At 37.6% G+C, this 21,035-nt stretch overlaps 1 protein-coding gene across 1 annotated transcript in view; it reads left to right on the top strand.

The window, feature by feature from the left end:
* defl (Integrator complex subunit 7) overlaps window positions 1–21,035 on the top strand; it is a 156,684-nt gene that overhangs the window by 59,767 nt on the left and 75,882 nt on the right. The window contains exons 8-11 of the mRNA XM_089101069.1: window positions 6,679–6,778; window positions 11,647–11,867; window positions 14,849–15,009; window positions 16,245–16,378. Coding sequence (XP_088957195.1) covers window positions 6,679–6,778; window positions 11,647–11,867; window positions 14,849–15,009; window positions 16,245–16,378 — 616 coding nt within the window. The remainder of the gene's footprint in view (window positions 1–6,678; window positions 6,779–11,646; window positions 11,868–14,848; window positions 15,010–16,244; window positions 16,379–21,035) is intronic.

Genomic DNA, 21,035 nt, shown 5'->3' with positions numbered 1-21,035 from the left:
AAAAAAAAAAAAAAAAAAAAGCAAACTTGCACACTTAACAATTATTTAATAAGACGACGTAAATTATGGTGCGCAGTAAGACCTGCAGACAACGACAGCTTTCCCGCAAGCACAGTAACTTTTTCCCGTAAATCAGGGAGGCCGAACTGCGATATTAGATGCCGGTTCCGGAACCACGGAGGGAGGCACAAAAGGTACCGAGAAAATTTAAAATAATAAGTCCGGATAGAATTCAGATCTTCAGGCTTCAGAATTGGAAGAAAACCAGATAAAAAAAGAATAGAATGATCGCAAAATGAAAAATATAATTTCCCAAGCGCTTTTCTATTGTACATCCCTCTATTTGCAACAATTTTTGAATATCCTATCTGAATTTTTTTTTTTTTGCATTAGAAACTGTCAGAGCCTGAAGTGTTTTGAGATTATTAGTAATGTGAAGACCAAGCCACCGAAAAGAAGAGACACAGGGAATAGAGAAAAAAACACAATTAAGAGGGAGACTCGCACTCGAATTAAATGAAATATATTTGCACTTATCAAAATTCAACATAAACCCAATCCGTCTGAACTGGTTGGAGATCCAGCTGACAGAATGTGAGAGTGCAGACCTAGAACGACTGACAAGGAGAACATCGTCCGCATAAGCAAGATTCGAGAAATCAATTCCATCAGAAATGAAAGTCGAAGGCAAGGATGAAAGAATAGGAGCAATACATAACTTAAAAATAGTTGGAGAAAGCACACCACCTTGACGGACCCCACGCCGAAGAAACACCTTTGAATCAGAAACTACTCGATTACATTTTACCCGAATAAAAGAATTTGAATACCAGTACCGTAACAAAACAACAATAGAAAGGTTAATATTCTTGGAAAAAAGGGAATAAATTGCATGTGAGTGGACTATACTATCGAAAGCTTTCGAAAGATCAAGAGCACAGATATGAAGAGGAGATTTATCATTCACAGATTGCAACAGGAGGGAAGCTAGAACACGATGGGCGTGCTGATATCCCAGCCTTTTTTGAAAGCCAAATTGGTTTTCACCAAAATTAACATTTTCTGAAATGAAAGGGAGAAGAATATATTCAAAAACTTAACTAAGAGTGCACGAAACAGTAATTGGTCGATAAGAACTACACTTCTGACGAAGTTTTTCCACGCTTCAAAACCGAGGTGACTGTGCCACAGAGAAAGCTGTCGGGAACCATAGAAGTAGATAAACACAACTGAAACAGTAGCTGAAGATGATCTATCAAAGTGTGGCAACCTACTTTTAGATGATAAGACGAATTCCGTCTTGATCAACAGAGATAGATTGCATGTTCTTAATAGCTTGACCAATATCAACAGTAGAAACTGGTAATACATTACTCTGAGAAATATGATTAGGCAAACATGACTCAAGAAGGTTACTAAAAAGCTTTTCAACTTCCCGGTTCACCTTGCTGAAAATATCATTAAAATAGGACACCCAAGAATGAACTGCTATAGGACTTTCAGAAAAATCACTACTAAGCTTATCCGAACTCATAACATGAGACCACTCCTTTCTCGACACAGGAAAATCAAAACCAGAGACCCTAGACTGCCGTAAACGTTTTTTATAAGCACGCTTGGTACTTTGCTTCAGATCAAAGACAACTCCTTGATTTGGCCGACCGCAAGACACCCATATTTGTAGCCAAAACTTAGCTTTATTCTTTACAACTTTTAAATCTGGGTCCAAAACCCATTCTGGTTTTCTAGTTTTCACTTTGATCTTTTCTAGAGGAACAGCAGTGGCCTCTGCTTGTTTTAAGCACCAAATTATTTTATTATAATATTCATTTAGAGACTGCTTATCATTTGAGAAACGGTCAGTAACTTGAAGCAAATGGTAAGGAACTTTTATAGAACCCAATAACGCGGACAATGTAGTAATATCAAGTGCAAAATTAGCTCTATTCCAGTTATTCCTGTAAAACTACTTAGAACTTTGTGTAAATGGTCTAGTAGAACGGGAAGCGACTACTGAAGCAGAGAACGAAATCGGGAGGTGGTCAATATCACGATAGTCTTCATGAACAAGAACAGTCAATACATTAATATTTGGCGAGGAAACTACATGGTCAATATTAGACAAACTTCCAGATTGGTGAATATATGAATAATCAACACTTTTCTCAACTATTTTATAAGCAGAAAAAGCATCAAGGACTATATCAGATCGAACTGACTGACTTGTAATATCTGTGTTGAAGTCACCAACCACTATGAAATCATAACCAGTCGATACAACAGACGCAAGAATAGCCTTAAGATTAGCCGAGGCTTTCATATACACGTTTAAAGCGGAAATAGTATTTTTGTTACACGGGAGATACACATTTATCAGAACAGTATTACCAAACCGAACCGCAAGGATGAATTTATCACTATAAAAACACACTGGAGAGAGTAAACTCAGGTTATTCTTACCAATGCACGCGAGGCCTCCAGAAGGTCTACCAAAAGTGACCTCAGCATTAGTTGTAAAAACGGAATGATTGCGACTTCTTTTTAACACGTTAATACTAGTAGAAGTCAGGAAGTGTTCTTGAAGGCATACTATGTCAAATTGGTCACACAATTCATCAATCAAATGCTCCTTTCAACGAGTACCATTTATATTAAGCGAAACAATCGAAACAGGCACAATCATTTCTTCTTGGCAATGATATCTCTCAGCACTTTGCATCTAAGACTAAAGGAGGCATGATGTTCACCACAATTGGCACATCTTGCATCAAGCTGGCAGGGAGAATCCTTGGTGGAAATATGAGGGCCCGCACAGCATGCACACTTCGCAACCAAACTTGTACAATCAGCTACTTTATGGTCTGGCGAACGGCATTTTAGGCAGCACCGAGGTGCCGACAGATATTCTTTCACAGATAAATATTCATATCCAAATTTAACACCGTTTTGCATAGCCTTGGCTTTTGACATGGAGTCACAAAACTCAAGTTTAACCGTGCCAGTGTCACCGAGCCGTATAGCTTCCACCACACCTGGATATTCTTGCGAGAATGAGAGGTCTAATTCCTTCGATATTCCTCTGACTATCCCGAAAAACCGTTTAGTGATCACCTTGGATGGATTCTGCTAAAATTACTGAAATAGAGTCTTTGAATTCTTCAGCAGCAGATTTTTTAACATTGATTAGCCCTTTGTCACCTCGCAAACTCAGCTTGTTAACTGCATCATGACAGCTCAGTTTATCGAGCACTTCTTTGCGTTTTATCGGGTCATTTAGTGTTTGCAGCACTTTAGAGACAACAACAGTGGTGTGAGAGTCAGTTGACGGCGTTGCACAGGCAGGCAATGGTGGAAAGTGATTATCATACGAATCGAACTTACTTGAAACAGTCTTTAGGAAGTGTTCCATTCTATTCAATTTCGCGTTCAAACTCGAATAAACCAAAGCAGGAATGATAGGTACATCATTTGGAGAACAAATTACAAACATTGGTTGGTCTATGACTTCATTGTCACATTTCTCAAATATACTTAACATATCCTTCAGATGGCTTTCCAAAGCCTTCGGCCCCTGTCTTCTCGGAAGCTCAGTCCCAGGTACAGCCGCATCGTAGAGGAGTTTTTTAGCTTTGATTACACTCGGCAAGTCCAAAAAAACTTCTTTCCAAATTTCAGTATTTTATTTTCATTCACTCCATTGTCACGTTTAAATTGCAAAAAATTTGAAACTGGCGAAAAAACAACTCCATTATTCATTATTCTCTATACACATCATAAGAAACAGATACCAATAAGCAAAGGAAGTGTAGTTTCCTGCTACCAGATCCCTGCAGTTTAAGGGAGTAACATTCCCGGCAGGTACAACGGCCCTTGCGACAAGAAACTCCCCTCTTCTGCCCGCTTATTAGCAAAATTGAATTATAATCAGATTATCAAATCAAATTAAAAAGATAGTAAAATAATAGATGACCTTATATGACTGAGTAAATATATCCAAATGGTAAAATAGTCCGTAAATATAAATTTATTATTTCACTTATTTCGAAACTGACGGTCACTACAATCCACTGTAATTTATTCCAAATTTAATCCGGCTTAAATATCAATAGATGTTCACAGGTCAAATGCGAAAAGCCATGGTTTTCTTTTAGATTAATAGATACCCTACATGCGACTCTGATGAGGTAGAGATAGTCTAGATAATAATATGAAATTTGGGTAGTGTTTATAAAGTAAGCCTATGTATATTAATCCCTTTAATTGTTTTTTCCCCTTTAATTTCCTTCTATATGCTAGACGAATTAGTTAAACAACCAGTAAATCATAATAAATACTATCAACTATAATTAACTGACTTTTACATACGGAGGTTGAGGGGTGGGTGATTAAACACTATCAACTATAATAAGCTGACTTTTACAAGTTAAACAACCAGTAAATCATAATAAATACTATCAGCTATAATTAACTGACTTTTACATAAGGAGGTTGAGGGGTGGGTGATTAAACACTATCAACTATATTAAGCTGACTTTTACATAAAGAGGTATAAGGATGGATGATTAAACACTGTCAACTATAATAAGCTGAATTTTACATAAGGATGTTGAGGGGTGGGTGATTAAACTCTATCAACTATAATAAGCTGACTTTTACATAAGGAGGTTGAGGGGTGGGTGATTAAACATTATCAACTATAATAAGCTGACTTTTACATAAGGAGGTTGAGGGGTGAGTGATTAAACACTATCAACTATAATAAGCTGACTTTTACATTATAATAAGGTAGCTTTTACATAAAGAGGTTGAGGGGTAGGTTATTAAACACTATCAACTATAATAAGCTGACCTTTACCTAAGGAGGTTCAGGGGTGGGTGATTAAACACTATCAACTATAATAAGCTGACTTTTACATAAAGAGGTATAGGGGTGGGTGATTAAACATTATCAACTATAATAAGCTGACTTTTACATAAGGATGATGAGGGCTGGGTGATTAAACACTACAAACTATAATAAGCTGACTTTCACATAAGGAGGTTGCGGGTTGGGTGATTTAACGCTGTCAACTATAATAAGCTGACTTTTACATGAGGAGATTGAGGGGTGGGTGATTCAACACTATCAACTATAAGCTGACTTTTATATAAGAAGGTTGAGGGGTGGGTGATAAAAAACTATCAACTATATTAATCTGAATTTTACATAAGGATGTTTAGGGGTGGGTGATTAAACACTGTCAACTATAATAAGCTGACTTTCACATAAGGAGGTATAGAAGTGGAGGTATAAAGAGGTATATAAGGAGGTTGCGGGTTGGGTGATTTAACGCTGTCAACTATAATAAGCTGACTTTTACATAAGGAGGTCGAGGGGTGGGTGATTAAACACTATCAACTATATTAAGCTGACTTTTACATAAAGAGGTATAGGGGTGGGAGATTAAACCCTATCAACTATAATAAGCTGACTTTTACATAAGGATTTGAGGGGTGGGTGATTAAACACTATCAACTATATTAAGCTGGCTTTTCCATATGGAGGTTGAGGGGTGGGTGATTAAACGCTGTCAATTATAATAAGCTGACTTTTACATAAGGATGTTGAGGGGTGGGTGATTAAACATTATCAACTATAATAAGCTGACTTTTACATAAGGAGGTTGAGGGTTGGGTGATTAAACATTATCAACTATAATAAGCTGACTTTTACATAAGGATGTTGAGGGGTGGGTGATTAAACACTATCAACTATAATAAGCTGACTTTTACATAAAGAGGTATAGGGGTGGGTGATTAAACATTATCAACTATAATAAGCTGACTTTTACATAAGGATGATGAGGGCTGGGTGATTAAACACTATCAACTATAGTAAGCTGACTTTTACATAAGGAGGTTGAGGGGTGGGTGATTAAACACTGTCAACTATAATAAGCTGACTTTTAAATAAGAATGTTGAGGGGTGGGTGATTAAACACTATCAACTATAATAAGCTGACTTTTACATAAGGAGGTTGAGGGGTGGGTGATTAAACAGTATCAACCATAATAAGCTGACTTTTACATAAGGAGGTTGAGGGGTGGGTGATTAAACACTATCAACTATAGTAAGCTGACTTTTACATAAGAAGGTTGAGGGGTGGGTGATTAAACACTGTCAACTATAATAAGATGACTTTTAAATAAGGATGTTGAGGGGTGGGTGATTAAACACTATCAACTATAATAAGCTGACTTTTACATAAGGAGGTTGAGGGGTGGGTGATTGAACACTAGCAACTATAATAAGCTGACTTTTACATAAGCAGGTTGAGGGGTGGTTGATTAAACACTATCAACTACAATAAGCTGACTTTTACATAAAGAGGCTGATAAGCTGACTTGTGCGTGAGGATGTTGAGGGGTGGGTGATTAAACACTATCAACTATAATAAGCTGACTTTTACATAAAGAGGTATAGGGCTGGGTGTATAACTTCAACACCCTCTATAGAGCTGTATATTTTCACGACTCGAGTCTTTATTTTTTAAATGATAAACATGTTGTTGTCTTTTCAAAATCCTCCTCCCTCCCAAATGGGAGGGACCTGGGTATGGAATGGGAGGGAATAGGACCAACCTGGGTATGTTGTTAGAAGTGTCAGCCGATTATGTTTTAAGTTTTGATATCTTTCAGACTCTCCAATTCATATCCTATGGAAGACATATATATCAGCAAATAATCTAAAAGTTGCATCGGCTGCACTGAGACTGTTGTCACATCTTGCCGCTCGGAGGTAAAACTTTTAGGTTTGTTTTGTGTTTCTATATGACAATTAGTGCAAATAGAGCTGTGGGCTATTTCAAAACCTTGTCGAAAGGATCTTTGTGGGTATGGATTGGGGGTAAGTTGGAAACTTTATATTTATTGACATGAGGATTCCGTATGTCAACATTGTTAATCCCCTTTGTGGTGCCGCTGGGTTTGGTAGTGTTTGCCGTTGTGCCAACTGGTCTATTAAGAATTGTATTTGACCAATAAAGTTTTCAAAATTAGCTTAATTGTTTAAAACTGTAGGTAAGAAATAGCGGTTAAAACGGTTAAAATTGGCCCAGTCTGGGTTTATGTATGTTGTAGTTCCTAGGGGTGAACACCCCTGTCACTCAAATTGCTTGAGTTTGCTAATTTTTGGCACAAGACTGCTTTATACCATCATTTGGGGATGTAGGATTCCCCTTGCATGGGAATATTGGGAGCGATTCCTCGTTTTAATAACGTATTGCCATCTTGCTCGATTATTGTCGGGGCCGAGCCTCTTTTCCATGAGACAAATTTTCCCTTTCTCTTATTCATAGATTTACCTATAATATAATTTTATTTACACATTGTACTCTTGTAGAATCTAGCCTGTTTTCAAGATAATAATTTCGTAAGAAGGAATCAATTGTTCTGTACTGAAGTTCTATTTTAGTCTTTTCACGAGCTAGCTAAATCTTGCCATTGAAATATAATTTACGGGTAAAGCAAATTCAATCTTGAGGCTCTTTTCACTTTATTGGCCCACGGCATCATGTGATGGCAAGAGAGGCGAGCTGACCTCTTTTCTGTATATAAGTTTTTTAGCTAGCTCCTGATTAGAGTTCAGCTAGTTGCTACTGGAGTTTACGTTGGTAATAAAAGTGAGTTCGTTTCTGCCATTGTATTTATTATTTTCTCCAAACCCTGGTAGGGTCAAGAAGAGAGTATTAGGAGCTTATTGTCATTGTAATATCCACTGGAGGACCCGCTTTCCTCCAAAGAGAAACTTACATAGAAATTATTTGTGGTCCAGGTCGTGGCACCTTGGGCCAAATAGCATGGCACTCCCCCCACAGGTGGGTGTCGTAACCACACTGGTTACAGATGTGGTAAGCACACAGCATGCATATCAGTGCGGAAAGAACTCGTTGAATTCGTAGCGCATCAGAGTTCACTGTGGCACCTTAGGCCGCGTTACTTACACTGGTTACCAGCGTTGGTGACAGAGAATGTATACTAGTGGCTTCAAGACCGACCCTGGCAGCCCATTAGATTACGAATGGTTGGCAAAATAGTTCATGAAAGACCGTGGGCCACGATACCGTACCCTAGTACCATCAGTAGTGGCATTGGTAATGCTGTGCCTCGTACGCTGGTCGCGTTAGTGTAATAACATTTGTCTTTCTACGGGCCTCGCACTGCTTTCACTAAAAGGCCCAGTAAAATTCAGTTCACACCATCTGAAATACTTTTAAGGCTTTGAGGGTGAGCTCTAGCACCGATTGGATTGTACCAATTGTACATGTGCATTTATTAACCTCTTTCCAACGATTAGTTCTAGAGTCTATCCATCTAAATCGACTATTAACACCATTTACCAATGCATATGACGAAAATGCAGAAATATGGCACATTTGGCCTTCGTACGAGAGATGATAGTCTGCAATGAGTTTTTGGAAAACAGCTATGTTTGACACTACATTTTCGCTTGAATAGGTCTCTCGAGGGACGTCATCTAAGAAATTTTTGTCTGTTCATCTCTTCAAAAGAAATTAAAGAGATTAGCGGTATACCACCCCCGAAGCTTCTAGAGGCTTGGTAATCTGAAACACCATCTAAAAATGTTAAAATAAAAACAAATTTGGGAAGAAATCAAAAATAAAACTTGACCTTTCTCTACCATTCTCTGGTTAGGTAAGTGATTTTGAATTATTGATTTCAAGTTACCTTCGGCTAATTGATAGGTGCCTTATACGATTGTCTTTTGATGATTTGGCATTTGAACGACTTTTTGATGTCTGTAACCCTTTTAGGTCAATACCAAGGATTAGTGATGGATTATTTCAAAAAATCCTTCATTTGAAACATTATTGACGTAAAATGACGTAAATTCGAAATGACGTAAATAAAAATGACGTAATTGACGTAAATTCAATACAAACAATCTTTCCAACCTGTATCGACATTTATAAAAGTTTAGATGAAATATTATCCTAGATATGTATTTATATAATTTTTGTCCTTAATTTATACTATTTCTCCTCTTATTAAACAAAAGTATTCCTATATTTATTTTAGTTTTGACTGAAATTTGTATTTTGGCGACTTGGCACTTTTAAAAAGTAAGTAAATATATATTGTATCTAATCTTCTAAACATGTTTTTCTTGATATTTAGAAACAAGAAATGGATGAAAGTCATAAAAAACTTGCATAACCTCTGACTTGAAGATATCAAGTCGGCTAATCGTCAACTGTTATTTAGTTTCATTCAACGTTATCTTATAACTTTGCTTCACTTGAACGTTTTGAAAGTTCAGTTTTGAAGTTAGAGAGTGCTAAAAACTTTTGAGTATCCACAAAATTCTCCGTAACAGTCCATCAGATTTTGAAACTTAGCGTGCGCTTAAATCACAACCGATTTTACCTTCATGAAAGTATTGTGCTCATTCAGGAATTTGGTCACAGGTTGACACATTGTTTTCCAAGCCGAAACCAGAATGTAAATTGATGTTACTCTTAATTTCTTGTAGGGTTGACATTTAAAATTTCACAGTGCCATATTGTGAAGATCTACTTACGAGCAAAGAAATGTCGAACTCTAAGGACGTCCGAAAATTGTGGGTTTTATGTTACGGAGAGATATATTCCTCTAACTTTTTTCTTAGAACCAACCGAGGGCGTGTATATCTTTATTTTAATCAAATAGAACTACTACTTCTAACAACTCTCTGCAGCACCAAGCCGCTTCAGACCAACAGAGCTGCGTATGCTCCCCCTCCTCCCCACTCTGTTCAAAGATTCACTTTTTGTCCCTCCCAAGAAGTTCTAATTCCCTTTTAATCAGTCTTTATCATGTGTTCCCACCCCATTCAGGGACAATCTGGTTATTGTTTGGCCCCATATGGATGATCAGAAAGAGCAATCTTTGGCAATCTACTATCCTTTATCTGAAAACGCTTCAGGCCGCTTCAGGCCAACAACCTGATTTTTGTTTCGTCCCATATGGATGGCCGGAAAGAGCAATCTTTGGCAATCTACCATCCTTTATCTGAAAAACGCTTCAGGCCGCTTCAGGCCAACAATCTGATTTTTGTTTGGCCCCATGTGGATTGTCGGAAAGAGCAATCTTTGGCAATCTACCATCCTTTATCTGAAAAGGCCTTCAGGCCAACAATCCCAACGTTTCTCTCATTATAGCCCTAAAAAGCGGAACAGAACCGCATGTTTCGCACGGCTTGTCGTTTGTCAGTCCGGTCAGTCCTACCGGTAACCAAAACTATCCATTGGCAATTCCTTTGAAAAACATTCAGCAATTCTTCCTATGTATTCTGAAGCGCCCATGTTTCATAATTATACTTGACCACTGTCATTACCGTAGCTGCCAATATTCTAGTCTTGGTTCGTAGAAATGCCTTCCTATTCTTCAAACCTTTTCAATAGTAGGAAAACACCCTGGGTCTTGGCCGCTCCACTTTTTAAATCTTCACTGCATACACCATCTTTACTAGTAATATTCCACCCAGGTAAGTCAAACTATTCATATTATTGGTCTTCTAGTTACTCACTATGACCTCTTCACTTTCATTTATTCTTAATCTTCGTAACTTAGTCTTCTTAACCTTAATTTTCAAAGCTATTTGTATACATCGAACTCTCAAAACCTCCAAGAATTCATTCATTTTCCGACATTTTTATTCAGGACAGTCAAATCATCTGTATAATTTGAACTTAGGAGAGTTTTACCCTACCATTTGATTCCATGCTCTCACCCAGTCTTTGCAGGGCTGCTTAGGACAAAGTTCGTCTCAGTGAACCAAATAAGTTAAGGTAGAACATAATCCTACTTAGCTCCAGATTCAATACCAAACTAGCTACTAACCTCACTTTTTTGCTAAACTGCAGCCATTTTGTACATTGAGCTAGTCACTTTCATGTACTTATCTGGTGTAACATATTAGGATAAAACCTTCACTAAAGCTTTTCTTTCGGGTGGAAAGCACTGTGTTTCCTCAACCAATCTATCCTCTGAACAACAAATCATGCTGAAGCAAGAGACTGAAAATGACAATCAAAATTGGAGTTCTTTTAGTTTTGACGTTTAGTACTCAATAATATCCATATCTATTGTGACCTGAAAGCCAAATCGCCCTACTGCTCGAAGACTTGTTTTGAAAACAGCGTGAATAAAGGTTTTGAATTTCCTCTTTCGAACGTTCTATAGTCCAGTGAATAAAATTATATCAGCTTAGTTTTTTCTTTGGCTGTTAATTATGGTGAAAACAATTAACTGGAATAAAATAATTTAGCTCTTTGGATAAGTTAGCTCTCGGAGAAGGTGCTGACATATCGAGTAGGGTGAAAATGATTTTGTTTTTTGCTGCTACGCAACATGGGCTCATACAGAGTCCCGACACACACAATTTGAACGAACTGAATAAAAAATACTAGTGGGCAGAATAGCTTCCATAAGCTCCCATAGCTTCCAAAAGTGGCTCCCATATTTTTGGTTTCGTCCGGAACTAGATAATATTGGTCTCAAATTGGCACATGTATCTACCCAAATGTTAGAAAAGATCGAACTCTAAGAAAATCTCTGAAACTCGACCTCTAAAGTTGAGGGACGTTGATTATATTTCTTTTACAGCCCCGTGGAGGCAGATTCTTCTGACCTAATTCTTGAAGCAAATCGAGCCCTTGAATCACTACTACTTTCACCAACGTGCATGGAGCAGGCGGAGATCCCCATTGGCAGGACTTTGATGACTAGAACTCTATCAGCTACCGTTGAACTTGGGCGAATAAACAAAGATGTCTGCACGCTACTTGCTGAGACTCTTGGTAACAGACTGGTGGACTTGAAATTAGGTAATTTTACATATTAGACTAGCTATATTAATCTATATAATAGCAAAAATATATATTGTAAATTAATGTAACTTTATTGTGGTATTATAATAGTGATATTGGAATACAGATTTTTCATATGGTAAATAATTAACATAGAGTATTTGAGTGACCAAGAATTATTCCAATTGTCTTAATTGTCTTAATACCAGCAACTCGCCAAACAGCTTCTATTCGTTAATTTCTCCTACTTTTTTCCTGATAATTGATCTTAATAAAAGTCTTGTACTTGGAATCGTCTGAAAATCAAATATGTTCCTTACTTTATTATTATTATTATTATTGTTTGTTTGGAAACCCGTTATACAAAAAATGAAAGTCGGAGAAAAAAAACAACAACAAATAAAAAGAAACAAATATAGAGCATATCAAACACTTCCAGAAATTAAAGTTTTTTTAACATGGAAGTAAGGAGTGGAATTAAAACTTAAAACGAACAGAAAGTATTCCGTATATGAAAGGGGATGTCCCCTCCTCAACGCCTTGCTCTTTACGCTAAAGGTTTTTATTGTTTTAAAAAATAGAGTTGTGAGAAATAGTCAAACTTCGGCGTAAGGAGCAAGGCGTTGAGGAGGGGACAGCCCCTTTCGTTTACGGAATAATTTCTGTTCGTTTCAGTTTTAATGTCGCGCTAACTTTCAGTTAAAAAGCTTGTTTTTTTATTTAATTTCTGAACGTTTTTGAATTAATGCAGGTTTTGATTTTGGCTCACCGTACATGAATTATGAAAACGAAATTGGCAAATATTAATTTTACCTTTTTTTTGTAAAATGGCTTTCTCGAAAGTTGTTTAAGTTTATTTACGAACATTTTTATTAGTAATAAGTATACGTCACTTACGAATTAACTTACGTAACAAACTTCAATATTCGTATATTTTCATTGTGTGTATTGGGGAGTTCGCCCTCTAGTTAATACCTCGCCTTTTACGATAAAGTTTGATTATTGTTCGGATTCTGTGTGAATGGCCTCTTAATTAGAACGGCCATTAATTAGAATAAATAGCCCTTGCGAAATGGCTAAAAAAAGTTTAGTAATTTCTTAGAGCACACTGCTTTTCCATCTACGAAAAATTAAGCAAGAAAAATGGGTTTTAATTTTGATAAAGCAGTGAATAAATACAACAAAATAAACACTTAATTAAGCAAAACACACTCCGAATATTTCGGCCCCAGGTCCGTGAGCCCTTTCTCAACGGAAAAAAGGGGAGAAAATGAAAAAAAAATGTTCTTTTTTAATACTTAACTTACATCCAAATACAACATACTAAACACACGAAGCGAAAGAAAAAACAAAACGAAAGAAATATAAATAAATAAGTAGGAATCAAAACTCACATATTAAATAACACTTCCATGCACTGGCGTATAAACAAAATTGAATGTCTTTAATGACATTATCCGGTAACCAATACTATATGTAAACATTGGGCAAAGTTCATAACTTGCAGCTCTTCCCCTGGGGACTCTGGGGGATTAAATCATCCTCAAAGACATATTTATTGTATTGTTGACCATGGTGAACAAAATGGCTATCTCAAAATTCTGATCGGGTGACTGGGAAAAAAAATGAGTGTGGGAGGGGGCCTAGTTACCCTCCATTTTTGGTCACTTGAAAAGGGAACTAGAACTTCTAATTTCCGTTCAAATAAGCCCTCCTGCGATATTCTAGAACCACTGGGTCGGTACGATTACCCCTGAGGAAAAGAAACAAAAAAAAACAAACAAATAAACACGCATTCGTAATGTTTCTTCTGGCAAAAAATACAAAATTCCACATTTTTGCAGATAGGAGCTTGAAACCTCTTCAAAAGGGTTCTCTGATACGCTGGATTTGATGGTGTGATTTTCATTAAGGTTCTATGACTTTTAGGAGTGTTTTCCCCTTTTTTCAAAAATAAGGCAAATTGTGTCAGGCAAGTTGCTTTTAATGGGTAAGACTAAACTTGATGAAACTTATATATTTGAAATCAGCATAAAAATCTGATATTTTGATGTGTCTATTGGTATCAAAATTCCGTTTTTTAGAGTTTCGGTTACTATTGATCCGGGTCGCTCCTTACTTACAGTTGGTTACCATGAACTGTTTGATTACTTTAATAACATCGGAGACTGTGGATGGTTCAGCTTCGAAAGACGCATATTATATACAGAGACTTATTTTTCAACACATATAACAGGATCAGCTAAGCTGAATTTTCTAACTAGATAAGATTTGCGTGTCCATGGGGGGAAACGCATAAGATATTTTGCGAAACGAAAGAAAACTGAACGAAGTTCTAACTTATCTGTTTTAGTTAACATTTTCCAAAATGGCACTATGTATATATAATGCAGTAGAGTAACTGAGTCAAAAAGTTCCGAAACTTTTTAAACGGAGCTATGTATATATAATGCAGTAGAGCAAAGTTAAAAAGCAACGACGTTATAAAACGTCGTTAAAAAGCAACGTTATAAAACTGAGATAAAAAGCAACGGTGTTATAAAACGGCACTATGTATATGTAATGCAGTAGAGCAACTGAGTTAAAAAGTTCCGAAACAGACGGGTGGTTGAAATGTAGCTTATTTGAAACAAAAGAAGTATATGATAGCCCTACTCGGCATTTGATGTGAGCCATAAGGAGTTGCCACGTGTGCTTTATTGAGTAGACCAATGGGGAAACCGAATGTGCTTAATTGGCTTGGTCCTGCTGCTCCCAAGAGGAATATTTGCTGGTAATGCGCGCTTCAAGTTGAAAAATACAAATCCCGACTTTTCAGCACTGAATTTAAGGCCGAGTTATGTTTTCTAAGATTCTAACATTTGCTTTTATCTACTTTCAGTAGGTGATGACCATTAGTCCGCACTGATTATATGGTTCTTGTTTAGTCCCCAGAATTGCATTGGTGGCTCTAGCCCTGCGACTGAAATGTCTCAGTTCTCAGCCTTTTTATTTTTCAGGTTATACTTTGTCTTCTGTTTGCGAAGCTCTGAGCTTTCTTGGGGACAAATATCAACTTTCTCTTCTTCCAATTTTGTCCAAAGTCAATCTGTGCATTAGTCGTTTTATCTGTGATGTTGTGGAAGAAGAAGAAAAAAGTAAATTAAAGGAGCAAATTATGGTAACTTTTTCTTTTGAGAATCAAAACTAGAGGAATATTTGCTGAATCATTTTACAGTGAATGTACGTAAATGTCAGTACAAACCGATTGCATCTCACAATCCCGATTCTGATACGGTTCTCAATTCTGACTTTGATTCTTAGCCGAATCGAGCCTGCCAATTGAGCTGATATCGTCGATATGTTTTACCTGTATGGGAGTGGACTGGGGGGAGTGACATATTCTTCATTAAACTATTGTCGATAAGAATATGGCATCACTTTGAGCACTCATGGACAAATAAGAAGTGGGTGTACCACCCCTTTTAAAACTCACCGGTAAGATCCCTCAACGATAAGAAAAATATTAGAAACATTTCCCTCCGAAAATAACATTTGTTTTGATTTCTGACCCCTTCTTCCTTGTATATAGCGCTCCTTGTCACCCCTCCCACCATGGGTCGAACCGTGTGTATCCGTATACACAACCGAAGGATGTGTATCCGTCGAAATACTTAACAGCTTTTCATTGCTAATCTTCGACCGTAGTTGGCCATGAAGATAGTATAATGAAGCATGTTTAATATAGAAGAATTTCTTAGTGACGAAAAGGAAACTTGAAAATCATCCACGCTGAACCCTACCAATGTAAACCCAACAATCACAATTGAGCCCTGTAAACAATGTGCAATTGAGTTTCATATTCTTTATAATTGAGTTTGAGTTTCATATTTGAGTTTCATATATTTGAGTTTCATAATCTTTCATATTAAATCCATATTCTTTTATATTTTTTGTGCATTAAATTAAAGGATGTTTTTGGTACGTGAGCAGAGGTCGAAGGCCATCACCACATCCCCCTAATAATACCATGCCTGTACGATCCTTCGCTTGTCTTTTGTAGAATATGCCTATTTTTCTGTTGTTTTTTTTTATATTTATATACCATTTTCTCTTTGTTGCTGAGAAGTTTTGCTAAGAATGTAGTAAATTTACTTCTTTATACTATTTTCCCATCTTAATCAGTAACTCGATAAAAGATCTACAAAAAAAAATCCGTTGGCTTCCAACTTTTCAGAAAGTTTTTAAAAGAAATGCATGCTATATACTGATGAGCACAAAAATGCTCATGAGCACAAAAGTGTTCTGCATTGTTAACTGATGAGCACAAAAGTGTTCAGCATTGTTGACTTGTTTTTAAAATACAGAAAAAGTTGACTTCATCAAAGCTTTAGCATTTCTTTTATTTTATTTTAGGTAAGGCTATGTGTTTTGCTATGCCTTGCTCATCATGGATATTCTTGGCAACCTGAGAGCTTATCAACCTTGCGTCTCGCAGCCTTGCATGGTAACTACTGGTCCACTTATAGAATTGCTCGAGCTTGTGCTAGGTAAGCAAATAAGAACATTGGGGCCCTTGGCCCTAATCATCAGATAGATGTCCCTTTTGTAGGTTTAATCTCATCCCCTCTTTAAATTCATTGCTTGTATCCTTGCCATTGCTATTCACCTAGTTTTTTTTGTCTTCTTATTACTCTTATTTCGTCAAGAGACTACGAGATTTCTTTAAAGAATCTACTAATTGGCTCGCCCCTGAAAAATGTAAGCTGCTGGTGATTCATAGAGGAAACAGGAATAATTTGAAAAGCTAAGGATACATTTTTCTAACTTAATTCATTGGTCCCTTGATACGCCTTAGTCGCTAATTGGTTGGACGTACATACCTCCGCGCAAGAGGTCCTCTTTGAAGTGCGCTTTATTTGAAATTTTGTTTTGGTTGGGTCCTTGTATCGCTGTCGACCTGTGAGTATTAAGATTTTTGGCCTTTTTCTATCTATGCTTTAATTTTACCATTTTCACATAGATACAGTCTAAGAGTGTTGACAAGGGCAGATCTGTATAGGAGTACCTTTATATAAATGTATCATTGAGATCTTTCGTGAGGGAAGATATAGTTTTTGGAAAGTACAACCCCGGGGTATGGGTCAATTTATAGAATAAGATGGGTCGCTAAAACTGGATAATTATGTCCCCCTATTCCAGCCTCAAGCTTTGTGGATTTTGTTGTGGTAAGAGGATTTGGTTATAGAAACAAACACTGAAGGCGTAATTTATCCAGGTTGTTTTACCTAACCTAGATAGCAACAGAGGAGTTTAAGTCTCCCTCCTCTAGTGATCTAGTACTAGAGGCCACAAACCTGTGACACCATAGGCCAAATACTGTGGCATTTACTCCCAACAGATAGTGGAGTTGTATGAGCCGTAGTGGTATTAGTTGGGGCACCGCCACAGCAGAAATGCTGGTATGAGCGGTACTCTTAGACTCTGTAGCCCCCTGCAGATAAAACAGGTGGCCACGCCTGTGTGCCACAAATTAAGAAGGTTTGCCTTTTTTTAGCTCTCTTTTGAAGTAGAAGGCTTCGTCTTTTCTGTAATGGCTGCTTGAAGAAACTTATTAGAAACTAAGGGAAAAGCTTAATGTTTGTTTTAATTGTTTCCAGCCTTATTTTCGGCCGTGTTTCTCCCTTCGTTTTCTTCTATGTCATTTTATTATTCCTTTTTAAGACATAATCAGTCCTACATTCCTCTTGAGAGGTGCTGATTAGAATAAGAAGAGCTAATAGAGTATTTGCAATGAGTTATTTTCGTTCTTTTTAGTTATCTTTCGTTAGGTTTCGTTCTTTACAGATTGGCCGATTGAAAAAATCCATTAGAAACTAAGGGTAAAGCTTTCATTGATTGATTATTTGATTCTTACCTTTGTTTTCAGCAACTTACAAAAAATAAAGCTATGAAATAAACATGGGCACCACTAGGAGGCCGAATCACCTCTGCACAGTCTTGACTTACTTTTTGACTTATAGCCGTTGCTCGGCAGCGTCGCCAGCCTAGAAGGAGGACGTCAGCGCCGCTAGTCATCTCCAGAGTGGCCTGTTTTGGGTGAAGGTCGGAGCTTCGCTAGGGTCAATGCCCCCGCTAATCATCTCCAGAGTGGCCTGTTTTGGGTGAAGGTAGGAGCTTCACTAGGGTCAATGCCACACGCTTTGGGTCGATCGCGGATGATATCTGCCCATCTCAAACGTGGTCTGCCTCTGCGGCGTTTCCAGCCGTTTGCAATTGGATCAAAGTTATAATTATATCACCTAATCCAAAGACAACAAAAAGAGTTGCACACATGATATGCTGGGGTCAATGCCCCACGCTGTGAGTCGATCGCGGATGATATCCTCCCATCTCATACATGGTCTGCCTCTGGGGTGTTTCCAGCCGGTTGCAATTGGATCGAAGTTATAATTATATCACAATATCCAAAGACAAGAAAAAGAGTTACACACATGATAGCCATAAGGAATCTGCTCTCACCCTGCATCTTGACTGAGGAAAAGCCCTTTGACCTGGGATTTGAATGAATGAAATCGATTCAGAGCCCCTGATGCTGCTGTCTGGGAGGCTATTCCAGTGGGGTACGCCTATGTGACGTAACACATGCGCTGATTCACTGTATTTCTCTTTTCATATACTAGTTTATCAGCATTCCTAATATGATACGAATCATGATCAGAATTGGAAGAAAATATACCAACAAATTTGTTGATGCAAAATCATTCAAACATTGGTATAGCAGTAGTTCTTTTTTCAGCCTTATTTTTGGCCTTGTTTTTCCCTCTCGTTTTTTTGTATGCTATTTTATTATTCATTTTTAAGCCTAACTCAGTCATATTCTCTTTTATCTTTTTTATTTTTTGGCGAGAAGCGCTAATTGTAATAAGCAAAGGTAATAGAATATGTGCGTAAAATATAGGTGGAAAGCCACCTGATTAAGCAGTAATTTTAGAAAATACCAAGTCAGAATATTTGCTTTTTTAGCCATGGACTATCATTAATTGTCAGTATCCTCTACGCTCAGTTCATTTCAAAACCCCATTTTGTACTTTTTTCTCGATTTATCTTTCTTTGTTCGTTTGTAATCCATATTCTTTTGTGCGTATTTAAAGTAGAAGTTGCTAACTTATGAGACACATACACAGGAACTAACGTAAAGTAAGAACTTAAGTTCAATATTAAATGTCAAAAACATGTATACTACTATACCGGTAGGCCCCAATATCACCAGTATTGGCGTGGTAAGGTACGGGTGTCACCACTTATTGGTGCAAAAGTGGTGCTATATCACTTACGGGAGGGAAAAGCCCCCGGTGGTGCCAAATATTATAATGGGATGCCCGCGCTTACCACATTGGTTCTGTAAACATAGGGTTTGCTAGTACCCAATTTACAGTATACCCCGACCCAGGGTATGATAACGTGATCGAGCGGTCAAATGGCCACTTTAAAGCCAAGAGTGCACCCGGCCCGTGTCACCACTAAAAATCTCTAACTATCTCCTTGGAGGTAACGAGCCCCCCTGTCAATATAATAATGACGGTATCCCGTAACTCTGTTGCTACCCTGTCTGGGCTCCTGGAAAATAAGTATACAGTTGCAGAAAATATACTTACTTGTAATCTTCCAAAGGTCACATATAACAAAAAGAATAGGCTTCCCCAAGCGGGGTCTCGATGTAGACTAACTGAAAAATTCGTTCTGTACAGCAACTTTTCATAGGGGTGGACCTTCGCTTGGCCTAGCCAATCCTCCGGATCCCCATTCAAAATCCATTCTACTTTTTCTTAACTTTACCTTTCAATGGCTGAGACCAGGAAGTACAAAATAGAGTTTAGTTCATAGCTAACTTATTGCGAAAGAATCTATTTTAGCAACCAGAATTCAACTTAGGATTAAAAATTATCTTATAGGCAAATATAATGACAGAAAAGAAAATGGGTCATTTATCTGAAAAGAAAAGAAACAGGGGTGGAACCCCAACACCTCCCCCCGTAAGATAAATGGCGACCCATGCGCCACGCTGGTCAACTTGTCTTACACAACTTGTCTATCTTCTGTTCTTCCTTCTTTTGTATATCTCCACTGCAGCTAACCGTTGGCTTATGGCTTTGCGACTATACCATCCCCTTGGCTTTGTTCCATTGCCATTCCATATTGCTGTCCAACCAATATAAGCTATTGTATGTACAGCTCTATTCATCAAGCTTGGGATTTCAAATAAGGAAGATCCACCAGATTTGTGGAACTTTATCTTGCACAGCAAAATAACAAATTTATCGCTCTCACGAAATTTATACTTGAGAGGGGCAGAGAATCAGTTTCTGGCACATTCGATGATGCCAGTCATCCTGAAAAATTGGCTGTACTAGCCTCTCAATTTCCATCAGTGGAAACAACCCCACATCTCAATTAAACTGTAATTTGCCCCTTGACATAATTCTAAATAATCCAAGGCCGAAAATGCAAAGGCCTGTGAAAAAGATAAGAGTATAGGGAAATAAGCTAAAAGTTTGAGCGAATCACTAATCAGTTCACTCTGGGCTCCCTCCCCTGGGATAATCAAAAAAAGAATATGTGTTGATGCTAATTGAAGATGAAATTTGGATACATCTCCCACTGAAAACAATTGGCTGGAAATAATTGTCGGTTCCCATGAAGAGTAAAAACTATGAATAGGGCTACCGGACAAAGGTTTGGGTGAAATGTGAAGTGACTGGGAGAGAGTATCCCCCAAGGACTCTAGATCAGAGGGGCAAAAACTCGGTAAAGGGATCACAACTTGTCCGCCAGTTGTGCATTGTGGAAAAGGGCTATCTTTTGCGACTTCCCGCAGGGGATCTTCCGCAAGGGATTCCTCCCCCTCATAAAGGATCGAAATCTCTTTTGAGTTGATAATACTAATCTCAGATTCCTTCCCAAGCCTTTCCAATCCAACCCGACATTCTATATCTCCAAACCTTCCCCCAGCTCGTTGTAGGTCACTCATCTCTATTTTGTAATCATCTTGTTTTGTTCCCTATGGGTGTTGAACCTCTTTATCCCCCCTATTATATATGTTATCAAGGCACAGCCCATCCAAATTTTTTTTTACTTTTCGCCACTGCAGACTGAATCTCTAAATTTTGTCTCTGTTTTGCATTCATTTGTTCTTTTCCACTTTTC

Source organism: Artemia sp. Qi Xiang Cuo, chromosome 15, assembly GCF_049724085.1.
Source record: "Artemia sp. Qi Xiang Cuo chromosome 15, ASM4972408v1, whole genome shotgun sequence".
Classification (NCBI taxonomy): Eukaryota; Metazoa; Arthropoda; class Branchiopoda; order Anostraca; family Artemiidae; genus Artemia; species Artemia sp. Qi Xiang Cuo.
This window is presented reverse-complemented; position numbering and strand designations above follow the sequence as displayed.